Below are 15,985 nucleotides of genomic sequence, written 5' to 3'. Positions count from 1 at the left end.
TCGTTCCCCGCTCCGCCCCCGGGGCGGGACTCCCGGCTGCCGGGGCGGGGCCGGAAGCAGCGGCGGCGGCTCGGCCGAATTCGGTGGCGCCACGTCTGGCTCGGGTCCCCCTGCGTGACCGGGCGGCGGGAGTGGCTGAGCCCTCGTCTCGTCTCTTCTTCAGCGGCCGGTTCGCAGCGAGGCCTGGGCGGCGGCCAGGCACGGCTGCACCATGTCGGACCTGGGGGACTGGTTCCGAAGCATCCCTCTGATCACGCGCTACTGGTTCGCCGGCTCCATCGCGGTTCCGCTCGTGGGCAAGCTGGGCCTCGTCAGCCCCGTCAACCTTTTCCTCTGGCCTGACGCCTTCATCCACCGCTTCCAGGTAGGGGCCGCACTACCGCTCCCGGCGTGCCCCGCGGCGCCCGCACAGTAGCTTACTGTGACTCTCTGCGCGCGGGGCCTTCTGGGAGTTGTAGTGCGCGGCAACCCTGCGGGGCCTCGCTGGGGCTACGCGCAGGGCCGGCCGCTCCCCCGGCTCCGCGGCCGCGCTGGAGGCGCCGTGCACCGAGACAGCGCCCAGGGGTGACCGGGGGGAGCAGAGCCCTCCGGCGGGAGTGGAGCCGCCTTCCCGCTCAACTTGTACAGGGCCTGCGGGCACGGCACCGCGTAAATCCGGGCCCAGCCCGCAGGCCCCCACCGCGGTGACGGGCTGCGCGTCCCTGCCAGGGTGACAGGAGCAGGGCTGCTGCCCCTGACAGCTCTGTAGTTCGTGTTGTGCCTCATCCTGGTGTGGTTTTCCTACAGTTTTTGTGGGAGTTGTTCTGGTGGGCACTGGTTGTTGTGCCAAGAAGCGCTGTGGCTGTGGTTACAGGTGACTTGCCAGCTCTGTCTCATCGTGTGGCCGTGGCTTTGGGAGCTGTAACTCTGCGCTCACAGGGTGTGCAAACACCCCAGGCTGCAGCTGGCCCGGGAGGCTTTGGGGCAGAGCTACAGGGGAGACGTGGAGCTCCTGGGCTGGGTACAGCGGGGGTGACAGAGGGGATCAAGGAACTGGAGCAGCTCTGATGAGGAATGGCTGAGGGAGCTGGGCCTGCTCAGCTTCGAGGGGAGAGGACTGAGAGGGGACCTCAGCAGTTTCTATAAGTAGCACAAGGGAGGTGCCAGAAGATGGACAAATGCAAACGGGCAGAAACTGATGCACGGGAGGCTCCACCTGACCTGGGTGTCCATGCACTGGAACAGACTGGCCAGGGGGGCTGTGCAATCTCCCTGGCTGGAGTTATTCAAGAGCTGTCTGAGTGCAGTCCTGGGTCTCGTGCTCTAGAATGACTGAGAATGCTTGAGCAGGGAGGTGCCCAGATCACCCACTCTGGTCCCTTTTAAGGTGACATATTCTGTGATTCTGTAATGGAGTGCATTTGCACCTTCTTGTTTGGAATTTGAAAAAACTTCTGTTTGGGACTGTCAACTTCTGTGCCTATATATGCTCCATGTAAACTAACAGCTGATGCCTTCAGGTGTCAGACATGCAGTGTTTCTGGGTACAATAGCAATATCAAAAGTGGTCTCAAACTGGACATATTTTTCCTTGCACTGTGAGGTTACAGGTTCAGTGTTGGGGGAACGCACTCATTGGAGGAGCTCAAAACAAAGAGAAAAGATTTCAATTTTAAAATTTCTGTTATATCATCTCATTGTATCTTCACTGAAGAAAGAAAAATAAATTTAAAGCCATGACTCTCTCTGTACCTTGATTCATGTATTGTTCACAAAACTTAGTGGCATAAATGACTGGTTTTTCCTCTAGTCCTTTATTCCTTATTGAACTGTGATGTTCAGGATCCTGATACTCAGTTTGGAAATGTTGCTGCTTAAAGAGCTCATTCATGAATGACCAGATATTTTCCATCCTTGCTACATGCTGCCATGCAGTGTGCCCCATGTTCCTAGCTGGGAGACTGTCCCAGAGCAGATCCCCAGTGCTCAGAGCAGCACGTGCTGGCTGGAATGGTACACTAAAGGCTGTGCATTCTTTGGCCTCTGTTCAGCAGGGAAGAATGGGTTTTGTATGGCTGGTTTTTAAACAGGGTAGCATCCTTGCCAGTGAATCTCTTCTGCACTGCATTAAAGGCTCACTGCTGCAGAGATGTGATGGAAAGCAGTTTGCAAAGTTGTGTGTTATTTCTGGTTTGCTTACCAGATTGAAAGAAAACACCACAACTAGAAAAGCTGCTGAAGCAGGAACAATCGATACTTGGGCTATTTTTAATCTTCTTCTTGATGTTCCAAGTTTTCATTCATTATCAAGTAATGAATGTAAATAAAAAGCCTGTGCACATGAGTTCATTCTGCAGTTTATAAACAGATCTTTCTCTTTTGATCTGCACAGATCTGGCGGCCGATAACGGCAACTTTCTTCTTCCCAGTGGGACCTGGAACGGGATTTCTCTACTTGGTGAATTTGTATTTCTTGTATCAATATTCCTCACGACTAGAAACAGGTATGTTGTCCATTAAATTGTATGTATCTGGTGAACCCTGCCTGGAGCTGATAAGAGATGGCTCATCTCTGTGCCAGCTTATGTTCGTCAGCATGAAACTGCTCTGAAAACTGATTTTCTGTGGCTGCCTCCTTCCCTTTGGCCATTTAGGATCTGAACTTTTTATTAGCTTCAGTAGGAGGACCTGGTGCTTTTAGTTGTTGGATTTAAGGAAGCAAGTGAGACAGATTAAAAGATGATGTTTACCTCTGTTTTTTTGTATCTGATGTTTTTTATTAGAGAGGGATGATAGAGCATAATGTAATAATGGGCTTATCCATTGGGAGAAAATAACAAAAGTTTGTTCTTGTTTTAATAGGGATGCTTATTTGTGTTATTCTTTTGTCTGTGTTGAATTGAGAGAAACCTTCAAAAGAAGTCTACCCCTCTGCCTAACAGATATGTGGAAAAGTTAAGAGACTAGAAGGATTTTCAGTTAAGGGAGAAAATTAAGTGGAAAAAAAGGAGATCAGATAATAGATCATTTCTCTCAAACAAAGGGCTTGTTGGTACAAGGTAGCTTCAAAACTGGTTTCCTTTTGCACTGCCCAGTTCATTAAACCTAGACAAAAATTGGTTCGATTGACATAAATATTTAAAATATTTGCAAAGCCACATTCCTCCTGAAAGCCTTTGTGAACAAGAATTTCAGTGTCATTCTAATGGAGTCTAGAACTGATGGTGTAAAGGGGAATGCATTGGGAAGTGATGTTGGGAAGTCCCACAAGAGAGGAGATTCCTGGAACACCTGCCCTCCAGAGTATTGTGGAATCACACTGAAGTCTTAAGAAGAGTGGAAGGGAAAGGCAGGAGTGGTGCCAGATTGTATTTGGTTGTTTTCTTAGTGAAAGTTAAATACTGGTTTAATAGCTAGAAATGATTCCTACTTCCTTTTGAGCCTGTCTGAAGTAGTTTATGAGCACATGAGAGTGCTCACAGTTCTGACTGGGCAGAGGTAGGTGTAGTAGGAGTTCCTGGTTAATTATGCAAATTAAGAGACCTCACTGCTTGTAGATATACTCACAAAATGCTCTGGTTGTTTGTGCTGTGGCACAGATCTCATGAAAGGGAGTAAATTTCTGCTGTACAACAGATCTGGATTTTGAAACTGGGAAGTCATCTGTGTTGTTTGAACCAATGCATTTCTTTTATATTCCAGTCATTTTTTCTGCCTATAAATGAAGTCCTTTGTTAGGCTGGCGCTTTCTCTGAAAAAGGCCTGAATCCTTCTGTAGTTGGAAAATATATAAGTTGCTGATAGTGTTTACAGGTGGAAGTTTGCATTGGTCTGTGCCTCCTTTTGTCTGTGAAACTGAGAAAGTGAAACTGCTATTTTCAGCATTGTGCATGGGTTTTGAGCCTACACTGCTGCTGCCTGCCAGCTTCAAATTTAGCTGTCAGAAATATCTGTGTGGTTTGTGCTGTGCTTGTGCTTTCCTAACAGCATGACCTGTGACTTCCAAAGGAAAGGGAGATTGCTGTGGTTTTGTTTTGCTTTGGTTGGAGGAGAGCATAGCAAATATCAACAGAGTAAGCAGAATGTGCAGAGTTCCCTCCCCAGTTGTGTGAATGATATATGATTTATGTGAATTAAGGGTCTGCAGCTCTTCCAGATGATTGCATTATACCCTGGGCCCCATGGAAGGACCTGTGGGGTAGAGCTCTCCCCAAACCTGTGCTGAGCTCTCTGGCAGTTTGTAATCCAATTCCCTTAGATGTTCATGGAAAAGTCAACTTCAGTGGTTTGTCTAATACTCTCATTAGCAATCTCCTAGATAATGAGAAGGAAAAAAATTGAGAAGAAGAATAATAATAGCTTTGATTTCTTCCAGTTTTGGAAGGATTCCTGAGCTGGCCTTTCTACAGCCTTAGTCAGCTTCTTCTCTTTATTTGTTTCTATTTGTTGTACAGCAACAGTGAGGAAAAAACCTTCAGTTTCAGTAGTTTTACAACATTAAAACTTTCTGATATATTTTTCAAAGTACGTTTTTTTTCCTGTCGTGCAATTTGCATGGCTGACCTTAAACAATAAAACTGGTATTTTAGTAATTATGTTTTGCATAGACTATTCTAATGCTTAAAAGTAGATTTTCTTCCTTTAAGAATACTGAGCAGTGCTCACATTGAGCAGTGGCATTCTTTCTAGGCATTTTGATATTTAATTAGGAGCATGTAATTCAGGTTGTTTGTGATGTGCTGTGTGTGTCACTGTCATTCCCACTGTCACTGTGTTTCACCCCCAATGGTCTGGGTCTTTCTCAGCAGTATTCTCAGGCTTTCCTTTCCTGCCTGGGTTTATATGAAAGTTGATGGAATTCTTGCATAGATGCTGAGGTCTCTGTCAGCCTTTTGCCACAGTTGGTGGGAATGAGAGCCTCAGCTTTTCATGTTTGCAAGGAATTGCTACAGGGTTATTTTTTAGTACTTGTCTCTGTCAGGTCTCAAACTCAACTGAGCATCTAAAGATCATTTCACTTTATATGACCTGCAGGGAATGTTACTCTATTATTTTTGTTTCCAGTGTCCTGAAAAAATTGACACAAATTTGGAATGGTGAATTAGACAAGCAGCACAGCTTAGAAGGAACAGAGTGTGCTGCACATGTGTACCCTCCTTGTCATGTGTGCTGATTTTTTGTGGAGTATAAAAACCATTGTATCTCTTGAGTCTGATGAGATGATGCAAAGAGGATGCAATTTGCCTAAGTGAGGGCTGGTTTTCACATGACTCACTCATTAAACTTGGTATTTCTGCTTTTGCTGTGCACGTGCATTTCCTAATTCTATGCTTCTAACCCACAGTTTCATATGAACAATGGGGTCCAACTCCATTTTTGAGGTCTTATGTAGTTAAAACTACTTATCTCCAGAGTCAGTGTGTTCTTTTTAAAGTATAGACACTGCTTGTGCTCTAAAGCAGTAGGCTGAATGTCTTATTTTTCAGCCTGTAGGTTGTTCTATTTTAAGGCTTTTTAAAATTTAAAAAATACTCGTAGACCACAGAGTACATGCAAAGCAGCTGTTATTAACTGAGCTTTCTTAGACTCTGAAAAATAAAAGTTGTCCTAATTTTTAATCAAAATTGTAGTGCCTTTGATGATTCAAAATTATTCTTTTTGTTTTCAGGGGCTTTTGATGGAAGGCCAGCAGATTACATGTTCATGCTCCTGTTTAACTGGATCTGCATTGTTGTATCCTTCTCATCATCAAATTTCAAGAAATATTTTGGTTCTCTTTGTTTCCACCTGAAGTATGCTCAAAAACCAGGACCTATTTTATCAAGGAACAGTTTAAAAAAGTAGCAAATGTTCCCCTTGGAGTTTGTAGAGTTTGTAAGTGTGTAACCTTCCTGTAGAGGTAGGGAGTGGCTTGCAGGGAGAACATTTCATGTGCTCACACGAGTGTGCAATGGGGACCTGAGCTCTGCCTCCACTGAGCTGAGCCCGTGCTGGGTGAGTGTCCCTGCTGCTGCCTGGGCTGCTCTGCTGAGCTCTCTTGGGTGGGCTGGCACTGAATTCAGTGTGTTCAAGCTGCCATGTGCAAAAAGGGGCTGATCACTGCCATGCCCTGAAATGGAGAGATCCTTTACCTGCTGGGTACAAGTATCTGAGTCTGTGAAAGCAGTGTTGTGGTATCTTCACTGAGACAAATTCCTGAAGAAGCTGGGCTTGTTGGTTTGGGAATGCTGGGAAACATTTTTGTGGGCTGAGCTGTTCCACCTGAATTTTCTTTTAGATCTTGCGTACAAAAGTGGGAGGAGTTGTTGATAAACAACAAATGGTTGTGCCACCATTCAGAGGGATCTTTAGTCTGGATAAATGGGCTGAGAAGGAATGAAGCTCAGCAAAGGGGGGTAGTGCAGAGGGGTAGTGCTCCTCTTGGCAAGGAGCAGCCTCAGGCACCAGGACAGACCAGGGACTGACAAAGCAAAGCATCTTCCAGAAAAGGCCCTGGGTGTCCTGCTGGACACGAAGTTGACCACAAACCAGCAATGTGCCATTTTGGCCAAAGTGGCCACCAGCCCCCTGGGCTGTCCTAGGCAGAAGATTGCCTGCAGGTTGAGACAGGGATTGCTCCTCTCTGCTCAGCCTTTGAGAGATGTGTGGGGGCTGCACCCAGCTCTGGGTTCCCAAGTACAAGGAGCCATTTAGTTTAAACCATTACCACTTGTCCTATTGCAAAAGGCCCTACTAAACATTTCTGTCCCTCAACTCTTTCAGCCTTTCCCTAAAAGAGAGGTCTTCCATTCCTCCAGTAACTTGTGTGGCCTTCCTCTGGTCCCACTCCAACAGCTCCATGTCTTTTCCGTGCTGAGGGGGCTGGAGCTGAGCACGGAGTTCCACAAAATGAAGCAAGGAAATTCCATTTAAATATGAGAAGGACACACTGTAAGGGCAGTGAAGCACAGGCAGATTGGCGGGAGAGGGTGTGGAACCTCCATCCTTGGGGTGCTCCCTTTCTGTCTGTGCTATTGCTGCCTCCTTGTAGCAATTTGCAGTGGCACAGCAGGTGGAAAAAAGGGAGGGGTGACATCAGTGAGAACCAGATTCCAGGGGAGCTGTGTGCAGGAATGCTTTATCAATGCATTATCTCTGGTTGCATTCCACTATGTGGAGGGAATTGCTGGTCCTGCCAGTCCTGTGGAGCCACAGCTGTAACAAGGAGCATTTAGTTACATTGTTAAGAAGATGAAGGTTGCCTTTATGATTGCAGGCTCTTGGCTGTGAGCATTTAATTAACGTAATTGTGACCTGACTTTCAAACTGGTCATTTAAAAGCTTCTAGTTGCTTGTTCCCTGTGTGATGTAAGGATCAGCCTGGATGCATGATCTGGGAAAATGCTGGGTGTCATTTTATATGTATTTATGATCTGTTAAAAGCATCCTGATCATATTAAAATCATTCAGTGATTATTTCTACTCAAAAGTTACTACAGCAGTTTCTTTGAGCTCCAAGGTGGGAGAAGAGTATTAAAAGCCTGCACTGATGCTGTTTAAGAAGTTGCTTCTTTTCTATGACTCATTGGCAATATATTGGTATTTTTTAATGATCTGGTCTTTCTTTAGTTAGAAAACCAAAATGTCAGGGTTAAACTAATGAAGGAATCCATTTGTTAAACTTTAATGTGCCTTTATGCAAGGACTGATGGAGTCTGTAGCTGGCCAGTTTCATCAGGGAGGAAAAGCCAGTGCACCCATCAGCCCTTGGGGTAATGACTTGAGGTGGGCACCTGAAAGGCTGCCAAAAAGCAGTTATTGAAACAAAGTTTGTACATCTCTAGATCATTGGAATTTTTAACCTAAAACAGTGTAGTATTAATTCTGAATATTAAAATCTTTGCATGTGTGTTTTGTGTGTCTGCAGCTTTTTATTGTTGTAGTCTGTCAGGTTTTTCTGCATTTTCCTTCATGGTGCAATGACAGATAACTGGCTTGGTGATGGACATGCAGGTAAGTGTGGTGCAGTTTCTTAGATAATAATTTTACACAACTTTATGACTACTTGATGACTTTATAGAGAGCATTATTGACTTAACCGCAGAACATAGTTAAGCTAGGCTGTTCAGATGATATCAGAATGGACTGCTGTGTGTGTATTGTTAATTTTTCAGATTGGGTTAGCCTCAGCTGAAGGCATAAGCTTGGATCTAACCTAGTTAGGGGGCCAGGAAGTACAAATGGTGTCTTTGTGCAGTCAGGAAGTGCTTATACTTCTACTAAAATGGACACAAGATGTCACCTATGCACTATTTATTTTAATGAATGTGGATCTGCTTTCTTATTTTTCTAAATTTTTTAAAAAATTATTCTTGTGCTTATTAATCTCCTTTAATTTAGTTCAGTATGCCTTTTACTTGCCAACAGAAGATTTTTTTGGCAAAAAATACAGCTTCAGTTTGAGACCAGAACTGTGAAGTACAAAATCCTCACAGGAATGATTAAGATAGTGGTCTTAAGAACTGGTTTCAGTGAAATAATTATTTTCTCCTCAAATACTAAGGGTGAAAATTGGGAAGTGTGTTTTGGACACAACAGAGTGTCAGATAACTGCCTTTCTTCAGTCTGCCTCTGCTGTTCTCATTTTCATCTGTCTCCAGCACCCAAAGACTGCCCCAGTATCTGTAGTATTCCATACAGATAGTGGTACAGATTCCATACACATACAGAATTATTATTAGCATTTATTAGATCACTTCTCTGGCTCCCTGGTAGACAAAACCAGTGATCATGCATCTCTGGTCTGGAGTGAATTGTGTCAAGGGCTGTCCAAAACTTTATAATTGCACTTTTCTGTGGGGAAGATACCACAAATTTTTGAAAAGCATGCTGGAGTTACCCACACATTATACAAATTTTATACTGATTGTGTTGATTTGTATATTTTTAAAGAGGTACTTATTTTTTTATCTGCATACAAAGTATTGATTAAAGAAGAATCAGTTTTTTGATATAAAAGTGATTTTTCTTAAAAATAAGAGGATTTTTACTTGTTTTGAGTAGCCTTTGTTGAAATTCAAAAGACAGAGTAGGATAGCTAGGCCTCTATTCCTAAGTCAGATGTGTTCAGATATTAGATATTGCTTTCTTTTAATTAAAATAAAGAGGGTTTTAATAAAACCTTTAAATAAGGTTGTTGTGTGGGGAGTCAGAGTGCACAGTGGGGCTTGTGAGAGACTGGATTGATGTTAGGATGCCAGCTTTAATGTAGAATCTGTGAAATAGCAGCACCCCTGAAGGGATGAGTTTCAACCTCTTTTCCAAACCCAGGAGCTGGGTACAGCATTCAGCCAGTTCCTGGGAATGTTGGTGGTGCAGCCTGCCCTCAGCTCAGAAATCACAGATGGCTAAAGCAGTGCTTTGTGTTTTTTCACTAGAAGCAGTCAATGAGCTAATGCAGAGTCAATGTAGAGAAGTGTTTGAAACAACCCCTCAGCTCCTGGTGTGGAGCACAGGTCACTCCCAGCTCTCCCAAGGCAGGTGATGCCCTGCAGTGGGCATTGAGGGGAGCACTTCCCTTGTGGGGCTGTCAGGAGGATGGGGACAGAGGTGGCAGCTGGATGGGTAACACTGCATCTGGCACATTTGGGGGTGTTTGGGTTGGTGCCCTGAAGGGATTGTGGCACAGGGCTCCCTGCTGGAGGTGTGGGTAGAGCAGAGCTCCCTGTAGCTGCTCTTTCCCTTGGCACAGGTTGGAGCCCTTTGCTTTGGCATGGTCCTGCAAAGGACAGTGAACAGTAGGTTCTCTCCCTTCACTTCCTCAATAGTTTTTGAACAGATTCAGGGCATGTATTGGATAAGATCCTGGGGCAATCTGAAAGGACTTTAGTGATGTACCATGCTTACAAACCACTTCTGAAACACAGCTCCTTCTGCCCAACTTTCATGTGCTTCTGTGAAAATAATGGTAACTTTGTCTTTTTTAAACATTGCAGTTGCTGATGATTCCACTCATCATGTCAGTACTTTATGTGTGGGCCCAGCTGAACAGAGACATGATTGTGTCATTTTGGTTTGGAACAAGATTTAAGGTATGTCAGACGGTGTATTGGAAAGATTTCTGGGTGAGGGGCAAAATAGAAATATTTTCTCTTATAAAAAGTATCTTGTACTGTCACAGAGAATACTTCTTGAGATGCAGCAAAGACAAAGTTCAGAGTCTTCCATGTGGTATCACTCAGTGTATCTCTACTGAAAAGATGTCCTGCCAATTCATTGTTCTGAAAAAAAGAAAAAGAATTTAGCCTGGATAAAAGCTGAATGTAGTGACAAAATGTTGGTATTTTAAATGGTTTTTTTTGCTGTGTGACCTTGGCTGTTTCTGTCAGATCTTGTAGAGAAGGCTCTTTTGATAATTTCTACACCTTTGCAAAATCAAAAACTTTAGGACTTTGTTCCAGATGCAAACTTGCTGTGGAACATAGAGTTCAAAAGGCATGTTTGCTTATAATATTTGAATGAGCATGTTTTATCTAAAAATGTTAGTGGTTGCTCAGTTTGGACTGACCTTTTTAGGTTGAATCTGCTTAAATTAATAGATCAGGACCAGTGTAATGCCTAAAGCATTGAGATTATGATCATGCTTATTAGTGCAGTGGGAAGTTGAGAGCAGGTTTACATCCTTAACTTGTACTTACTCTCTCCACTGCATTCTTTTCCAGGCCTGTTACCTTCCATGGGTTATTCTGGGATTCAACTACATCATTGGTGGATCGTATGTATTTACTTCTATGGCCAATTTGAAGTTGTAAAAGCTTTTACAGCTATTTAACTTGCTGCTGAATCTAGGAGTGATATTAAAATAAGAAGGTTCAAGCTGTATAATCTGACTGATAATGCTCAGTGTCACATGGTGGTCATTTAACATAAAAGCAGAGGAGATATGCATGTGAGAGCTAGAGAATAGAATGGAGGTGAGGGGAGAGCAATGGGAGTTTGGTATTTTCTGGTAACTCCATGCATTGGGCCTTCTCCATACTAAGAAAGTAACACACACTAAAGAAAGATGTCATCCCCTGGAACCAGCCATTATTACTGGTTTTAGAAACAAGTTTAGCTTGAGTCTGATAGTGCTGTTACTTCTTTCCCTCACAGACTTGTCCAACGTGATTTTTTTTTTCAGTTTGTTAAACAAGGGAAAAAGGCAATGAGCCCACAGTGTGCCATATTAGCAGTTGTTGAATTTTTTGCTCTCTCTTGTTTTTTGGGTTTTTTTGACTAAACCCCTTGATGCAGAAATCCCCTCTGTGCACAGTGTGGGCTCCCTCACTGGGGCTCTGCATTGACTGGGGCCTCTTGGTGCCGCTGTAGCATAATTAATGACAACAACAAGTTTGTGGTTGAGTTATAAAAGGAGGAGATAATACAGCAAAACCAAATTCCCTTTTCTGGCTGTGCCTCCTACTGACTCATCTGTCACTTGTGAAAACTGCCTGCTCTTAGCTACCTGCTGTTTCTATGCATGACAGAAGATACTCAAGGGCCTCCAGTCAGCAGTGCTTTCACAAAACTGGGTACAAAACAGTTCAGTACAGCAGGAGACAGGCTGTCCAGTGAAAGCAGCAGTAACTTCTCTGGCTCTGCAGATGATTATTTTGGGCACTAATCGCTATACGGTCCAATTCCCCAATGTAAACAAGTATTTAATTGTGTTTGCAATACAGAATGTAGAGAAGGCTGGGAAGGGAGGGTGGGACAGACTATTGATGTGTTAGCACAGGAGGTTGGCCCTTCTAAAGAAGTGGCTGCAAAATGCTGAGGGAGGGGAAGTTTTTTGTGTGTTACAACCCTGGCAAGGCCTGGTGGCAGGTGAACAGAAGATTGTCACTCATTTATTTTCATAGAAGACAGCATGTGAAACCATTCTTTCTTTTGCTTTACAGAGTCATCAATGAGCTGATAGGAAATCTGGTTGGACACCTGTATTTCTTCTTAATGTTTAAATATCCAATGGATTTGGGAGGAAGGAATTTCCTGTCCACACCTCAGTTCCTGTAAGCTGGCTTCATTCTTTACATCACTATTTGTTTAGTCTAATTTTTTGTATGGCTCATCAGACATATATATGGTGGGATCATAAAGTGTAAAATACTTTGCCAAGTCAACCTTCTACAGACTCTCATACTGACTGAGCTGGTGAGTCATAAAAAATACTGAGTTTCTTGTAAATGGCCCATATGAGAGTTCTTTGTTGCCCCTTGGGTTGGCTTATGCCTTTACCCACTCTTATGAGTGAGAATAAATGTCATAGTTCTGTGTTGAATTGAGCTGCAGTAAAGAGAACTCCCTAACAATTATCAGATGGTATATAAAAAGAAATTTTATCCTGTAAATTATCTGTTTCTGTATCCCCATGTATTGTTATAGTAGCTACCAGTTCAGCAATGTTTGACAATAATAGTCAGTTGTAGACTTGTGGAAGACTATAAATGATTCTCCTTTGCAGTCTGTATCAGTCACCCTCACTGGGACTGCAAATCTTGGTTTTTGAGGTGCTTTTTCTTGAGGTATGTTCATTTTGGCAATGAAATATTATGATCAGAAGCCAAAGTTTATAGTTCAGTTGTCCTTGTCCACATAGTTTTGGGCTGCAAATACTCCTCTATCAAACTTTAGTCAGCAACTCAGTTAACCCTTTTTGTAGCATAAAGTGTTGAATTACAGTTATGCTTTCTGTACAAGTTTCAATGAATAGGGGAGCTTTATATTCTGATTCTGTGCTTGCAAGCCCATCTGGTAAACCTAATTTTCCATAAAGATTAGAAGACAAGGTTGTTTTTAAAAATGTCTTCAAAGGTGGTAACAGCTCTGAAAGTGCCCTCAATATTGTTGGTTCTGTGCAATTCTCCTGTTACCATGCACATTTCAGAGATGGAAGTTTCCCAGTATTTCCATTTGTCAGTGTGCTGAGGGTTTAGATTTGGAAAGAATTCTCTGAAACTCTACTGGGAAAAGCCAGTTTTATTGCAAAGTGTGTCAGCTAAGAGGAAGTGCATGGAAAAGTAGAAAGCACAGCCTTGGCATTTCCCTGCAAGGTCCTGCTGTTTGTCTGACTCCTCCTGCTCTGCTCTGTCCTAGTTACCGCTGGCTGCCAAACAGGAGGGGAGGAGTGTCGGGCTTTGGTGTCCCTCCTGCCAGCATGAGAAGGGCTGCAGAGGATCAGCAGGGTGGTGGAAGACACAACTGGGGCCAAGGTTTCCGGCTGGGGGACCAGTGAGGAGTTCCTGCCCTTGGAAATCAGCAACTCTTCGGTGTCAATTGGACGTGGAACCGACCGCTCCTGGTGCAGAGCGTGCTTAAGAACTGAGCTCTCTGCAGTACTCTTGGATTCAACTGATTAGAAAGAATGTTTCTGGTTCAAGAGCAAATTAAAAACTCCAGAAGGAAAACATGTAGATCTTGCTCCAGGTTAGCCAGTAGTGTCCAGTGTGATTCTGCCATTAAAAATAAGCCTTCTTTATACAGTATTGTCTGTCACAACAGGATCCAGTGGCTGTCCTATTCCATGATGTGATGGAACAAGCCAGTGGTATTCTATCTTGCCTGGTATGTTAAAAGCTTTGTTGACCACAGTAAAGTAAGAATCTAGTGTGAGGCAGATGTCTCAAACAAGCCCCCAAGTTTAGGAAGCTGACTTTTTCCATAGCTGTGTTTAAGTCCCAGGGTCTTTGGAAACATTTAAATGATATCTCTCTGATGCATTCATAAAGCAAATTGCAAATGTTTCATTTCTGTTATTAAGCTGTGTTTTGAGCAGAGCTGTTTCTTGCCATGCAGCATTTGTCCTACCTGCTACATCATGGGCTGGGCAAGGCTAAGGGTTAGAGGGCTTTTGTTTGAAATGGCAATAACAGATACTCACAGAATCAAAATATCTGAGCTCTTCATGGCATGTTACAAGGCTTGTCCTGGTGAAACTGAAGTCTGGTATGTTTTTTTTCCCTCCAAATCTGTGAATTCTTGGCTTCAAGGTTTCTCTTTTGATTGCCAAATTGGGTAGCATAAATACTGCTTAAACTAGAAAATGTAACATTGTTGTGGTTAAGGGCACTGAGTGCAGCATTGTTTAACTGAATCTTCAGCTTTATCTTAAAAGCTTTAAGATGTCTAAGAATAAAAGCTGGAAATAATAATTTGCAGGGTGAAGATACAATATAACAGGTTACTGCAGGACTCTTTCATTGTCAAATAAGAAATTGCATACACTGTTTATTAGCATCTGTACTATTTTTGGTAAAAATGTTTGACATGGAAAAGGGAATGATTCTGTACAGTAGTTTTCCTTGCACTGGGTTCCCATGGGCAGAGCATGTGGCTAAGATCCAGGAAGCTGTAATGCCAGCTTGTTACTGACTCACTGCATGCTCTTGAGCAAACTTCTTACTTATCTCAGTTTTCCCAGCTGTAAGGAGGACTCGTGCATGTCTCACAGCATTCTTACAGACAGCTGTCTCTGACTCCCTAGCTGGGAGCTGCTAGTGAGCAAGTAAGGCTTATGTTTACATCAGTCCAACACTTAGCTAGGAACACAGTTACTCTAACCTTAACCAAGACTAAGTCAGAATGTAGTTGCTCACTTTTTGTTCTGTAGTCAGAGGAGGAAGAGCATTGTCACTAGGATAAATTTCAAGTCTGATGAATTGTCCTTTAGCATTTGTCTCTTTTTTTTACTGGGTAGGTGGGGCACAGAAAGCTGTTCTGCCCCAACTTGGGTATCTCAGGTAATTCTAAGTAGGTGAAGTGAATCTGGGCTGATACATTTTTATTACTACTTTGTTTCTTCACTAAATTTGGGTTCTGAAGGTGTAAAAACTTGTAAATACTAAGTGATGCAAAGGTGAGTGGAAAATAAGCAGTTAGACTGTAAACTAAAAAGAAATGCATGTTCCATGTCTTCACTGCAACTCAGTTAAGTTGATTCGGCTCGTGGAGAAATGTAGAAACCTGGTAAGGATTATACTGTGTGCTTAAGTTTTACAGGAACTTGGAGTTTAGAAATCACCTGCCATTTTTGTCTGTTTGATGATGAGTTTTAAAGATGCTCTGGTCTCTTTCTTTGTGTAAAATGGTAGGTAGAAAAGAGGAGGGCAGTGTTGTAAATACAGATTTATCCTTGACCAACAGCTGTTATTTGATGTGGACTGGACTAGTCTGAGAATCATCATTTTGAGAGGAGTCTTTTTAGTCATAGGAATTTCACAATCTCCAAAGCATTTGTCTTCATTTTGAGTCAGGACCCAACTTTTAAGTGAAGATGCAATAGTTTGTGACTCAGTTAAACCCCTGGCACTCAAACTGCAGAATATCTCTGTACAGAGGGCCCAAAGGAAGGCTTCAGGGAGAGAAAGCTCAGCAAAAGGCATTGTCCTGGCCCACTGCACTGCTGGGGTCTTGCTTTCTAGTATGTCCTCCTTCTCTAAATTAAGAGGAAAAGGTTTGCAAGGAAAATAGACTTCTTATAAACCTTGATTAGCTTCTGAGCTGATTCAGGTCAATTTCTTTTGTTTATGGAAAGTTCACTTCAGAATTCCATATTACAAGCTCAGTTTGTTTGTTTCTCAGTTTGTCACTTGACCTGAACTGCTGTTTGTCCTCCCACACACATTAATAATGGCAGTCTCTTGTTAAAATGAGTACCTCCTTTCTTATTTTGTACAGATAATTTCCCTTTTTGTAATCAATTTTTGTTGACAAAGTTTTAAATTAAAATTTTAATCTCTGTTACTGTCTTTGTTTTGCTAAATCATATTTCAGCTTAATACAAGCCTTGTGATCTGCAGATCCATGGGTATTGTCTGAGAGCTGCACTGTGACACCATCTCCTGCTGTTGATAAAAGTACTCACAAAAAGGACCTGCTTTTAGGTGGGAGTCTTGTCTTCTCTGATCAGTTGCAAAATCATAAAGGGATTTTTTTTGTCTCAGTTTACACCATGAGGTTTGACAGACTGTGTCCTTCTGGGCTATTA

General features: G+C 42.9%; 1 protein-coding gene across 1 annotated transcript; it reads left to right on the top strand.

Moving 5' to 3' along the window:
• The first annotated feature begins 59 nt into the window (after window positions 1-59).
• On the top strand, window positions 60-15,741 carry DERL1 (derlin 1). The gene is made up of 8 exons (XM_058805807.1): window positions 60-364; window positions 2,372-2,483; window positions 5,648-5,712; window positions 7,945-7,971; window positions 9,954-10,049; window positions 10,680-10,732; window positions 11,901-12,011; window positions 13,096-15,741. The coding sequence occupies exons 1-8, from the start codon at window positions 212-214 to the stop codon at window positions 13,232-13,234; spliced, it is 756 nt and encodes a 251-aa protein (XP_058661790.1). The 5' UTR covers window positions 60-211; the 3' UTR covers window positions 13,235-15,741.
• Window positions 15,742-15,985: the final 244 nt, after the last annotated feature.

The sequence above is a fragment of the Ammospiza caudacuta genome, chromosome 1 (assembly GCF_027887145.1).
Source record: "Ammospiza caudacuta isolate bAmmCau1 chromosome 1, bAmmCau1.pri, whole genome shotgun sequence".
Taxonomy (NCBI): domain Eukaryota; kingdom Metazoa; phylum Chordata; class Aves; order Passeriformes; family Passerellidae; genus Ammospiza; species Ammospiza caudacuta.
This window is presented reverse-complemented; position numbering and strand designations above follow the sequence as displayed.

What these genes read in the sequence shown, in the direction of transcription:
- DERL1 (XM_058805807.1), top strand. Translation starts at nt 212, where the DNA reads ATGTCGGACCTGGGGGACTGGTTCCGAAGCATCCCTCTGATCACGCGC. An exon ending in TTCCTCACGACTAGAAACAG is followed by an intron (nt 2,484 to 5,647) that starts GTATGTTGTCCA and finishes TTTTGTTTTCAG; the next exon opens with GGGCTTTTGATGGAAGGCCA. An exon ending in AACTACATCATTGGTGGATC is followed by an intron (nt 10,733 to 11,900) that starts GTATGTATTTAC and finishes TTTGCTTTACAG; the next exon opens with AGTCATCAATGAGCTGATAG.